At 39.2% G+C, this 2,616-nt stretch overlaps 1 protein-coding gene across 1 annotated transcript in view; it reads right to left on the bottom strand.

Moving 5' to 3' along the window:
* The window catches only part of LOC108967030 (forkhead box protein D2-like), a 7,290-nt gene extending 6,742 nt beyond the window's left edge, over window positions 1-548 (bottom strand). Inside the window, exon 1 of the mRNA XM_018930244.1 lies at window positions 18-548. Within this exon, the coding sequence (XP_018785789.1) occupies window positions 18-548 (531 nt within the window). The remainder of the gene's footprint in view (window positions 1-17) is intronic.
* Between the last annotated feature and the right edge of the window lie 2,068 nt (window positions 549-2,616).

Raw genomic sequence — 2,616 nt, 5'->3', positions numbered from 1 at the left:
TGATGGAACTGCCACACCTGCTGCTCATGCATTGCCCGCTGAGTGGCATCTATTTCTTGTGGCGTGGGGAAATAGACTGCGTTCGGCAACTCGGGATGCGTTACGCCATTAAGTAAAGGCCCAAATGCAGTTCCATTGTCAGCCATACAACCAGCGGCCAATTCCGGACTCACTGTCCAATAGTTGCCACGTCCGGGATCGCCCAAAGGTCGTGGTAMCTTCAGGAAATGTGAGTTCGTGCTCARTGTCTGTCTTATCTGATTYTGCCAGCCYTGCTCATCTTTTCGGTAGTAAGGAAAGTTTTCACTAATCCAGTTCTGTATAGCAYTCAAAGTCAGTTTACCCTCAGGGCTGCTGCGAATYGCCATGGTCACCAAATCGCTATATGTATAGTTGGGACGATTTCCGCAGTTTCCTTCGTTAGACGACATCGATTCGTTCGGTGACATGGATATATCAGATGGTGGTGGTGTTAGCGCTGTGTTGGTGCCATCTTCATTTGCTAATAAGTTACGAATCGAGAAGCTTGATTCTAAATGTTGGGCCATTGTGARTAACTGTTTGGAGAGCTGAGTGGTTATGAGCTAAATAAAATCTGAAGTGATATTCTGTGTGAAAGTCAAGTGATGACTGATGACTTTTGCTTTACAAATTTTCCTTTTTATACTCTRAAGCATTTCTTTGTAGCAAAGGGTTGGCGGCCAGAAAATCAAGGTCATCAAAAGAGATCTAAGCTGACGCAACCTATGAAATTTCAAAAGTCTGACGTTCTAAAGTCTGGTAATGCAAGAACAATGTAATTTAAAAACAATGGAAGATAGCCTTAGTTTGTTAGATCTTCTAAGGGAGGTCTATAAAAGAGTTTAAAAATGCCATCAGAGGTAAACCAGCAATGCCGACTCAGTTATCAGAGTACTAAATTCACCTTTCTTGTAGTGATCTGACTAAGGGACAGGTAGACGAATTGCGCTTATGCTTTAGCAACGGATTTGCTGTAGCTTCTTAGTGTGGCAAATGCTCACAGTAACCGCCGCTAAGGTCGGTCTTTTCCAGGCCAATGAAGCTCTAATGTTTAAGAGAGCTTAGGTCACGAGAACAAAAGAGTTTGAAGCACAGACAATATAGAACATTTTTTTGCAAAAATCATCTAGAGCAGCATTGATCTTTTACCTRAAATAAGCTWGCTTTTATATTCAGAATGTATTGTTTTTATCTTCTACTTATACAATAAAGTACGCTGAGCTCAGAAACAAACAAGACATCCAGTTTTTAAAGACGCACTGGTGGTCCACAATGTGACCTTGGTAGTGTCATTTGAGGGAATAATCTCCTTACCTACCTACCGCAACTGGGAAATATTTGTCCATGAACTCAGAACTAGCAGCAGGTGGTGTTGGCAATAGAACTGAGCTTGAGCCGTGGATTAGCAGTGCACCATCATACAATATATTTTTCTCTGATAATATGGGATGGGGTTGTTATATGTGAGCCTTTGCAGGGCCGCAACAAAATATTTATTGTAAAAAAGTAAATATTATGGTTTATAAGTGATGATTGAAACAATTTTTTTAAAGACTTTATTTCCGTGTGTGCTCCAGAAATCGCACATATTGACAAATTTTTTCACATAATCTAAAGTAATATTGGTTTTATTGTTGCCGGAATTGTATTATACTACGTCAAACTTATATGAAAAATGTGGTCGTGTAGTCAGGGTCACCCAAAACTATTATAGCTGATGTAAACCGTAATTACAGTAGGGTGAAAACTGCGCTGAAGTACAATACGATCAAGGTCAAAACATCCCTGACATAAAATACGTGAAGCAGCTATTGTTCGTTAGGGTATTAKCCGCCACAACCGTATAATTATKGTAGCCGAATGCACAATGGAGTTTGCTGAAGATATCAGTTCATAGGAAAGTAAAACTGAACGAGCGAAAGGCAACTTCCGCATAAGATTTGTCAGATTATCATTTTTGCTTGGATTTGGGAAACTTTTGGTTATAAGGTGTCATACTTTAAAGAAATTAGGCAATATTGTATAAGAATATGAGATTTCAAGGAACAGTGTTACTCCCATCCGCAAGTTTTCTAAATATGTGTTTCAAGAGAGAGTGCCATATACAAGGTGTGTTCCAAAATAAACAGGACTTAGAAGAAAGAATACAGAACAAATGKKTTTTTCGGCAAAATCAATTCATTTAATTCAAAATAGTCTTCTTTTGCTCCAGTACATTTTTTTTCATGGTCCAAAAGCATGTCGAACAAGTTTTATTAGCTCGTTGACCGGTTTGAATGGTCCCTACCTCTGCATAACGCTTTCCTTTCATGGGCAGATGCAATCTAACGGTGCCATATCAGATKAATACGGGGAGTGATTAATGGTTAAAATGTGATTTTTGGTTAAATAACACCTTTCGTAAGCCCAAATGTTCGATAAAATACGATAAATCGATGTCTCGGAGATGTTCATTGCCATTTCCATTAATTTCAACGATGACCTCGGATGATTTTTGATGAATTCACGCACAGTTTCGATGGAATTTCCGGTGATCACGAATTTTGATCAGGAGTCTCTATACTGAAGAAGTCCAGTTTGCTTTGGAAACTACCT

Source organism: Bactrocera latifrons, unplaced genomic scaffold (assembly GCF_001853355.1).
Source record: "Bactrocera latifrons isolate USDA-ARS-PBARC rearing strain unplaced genomic scaffold, ASM185335v1 scaffold_100, whole genome shotgun sequence".
Classification (NCBI taxonomy): domain Eukaryota; kingdom Metazoa; phylum Arthropoda; class Insecta; order Diptera; family Tephritidae; genus Bactrocera; species Bactrocera latifrons.
The sequence above is the reverse complement of the archived record's forward strand: the minus strand, read 5'-3'. Positions and strand labels throughout refer to the sequence as shown.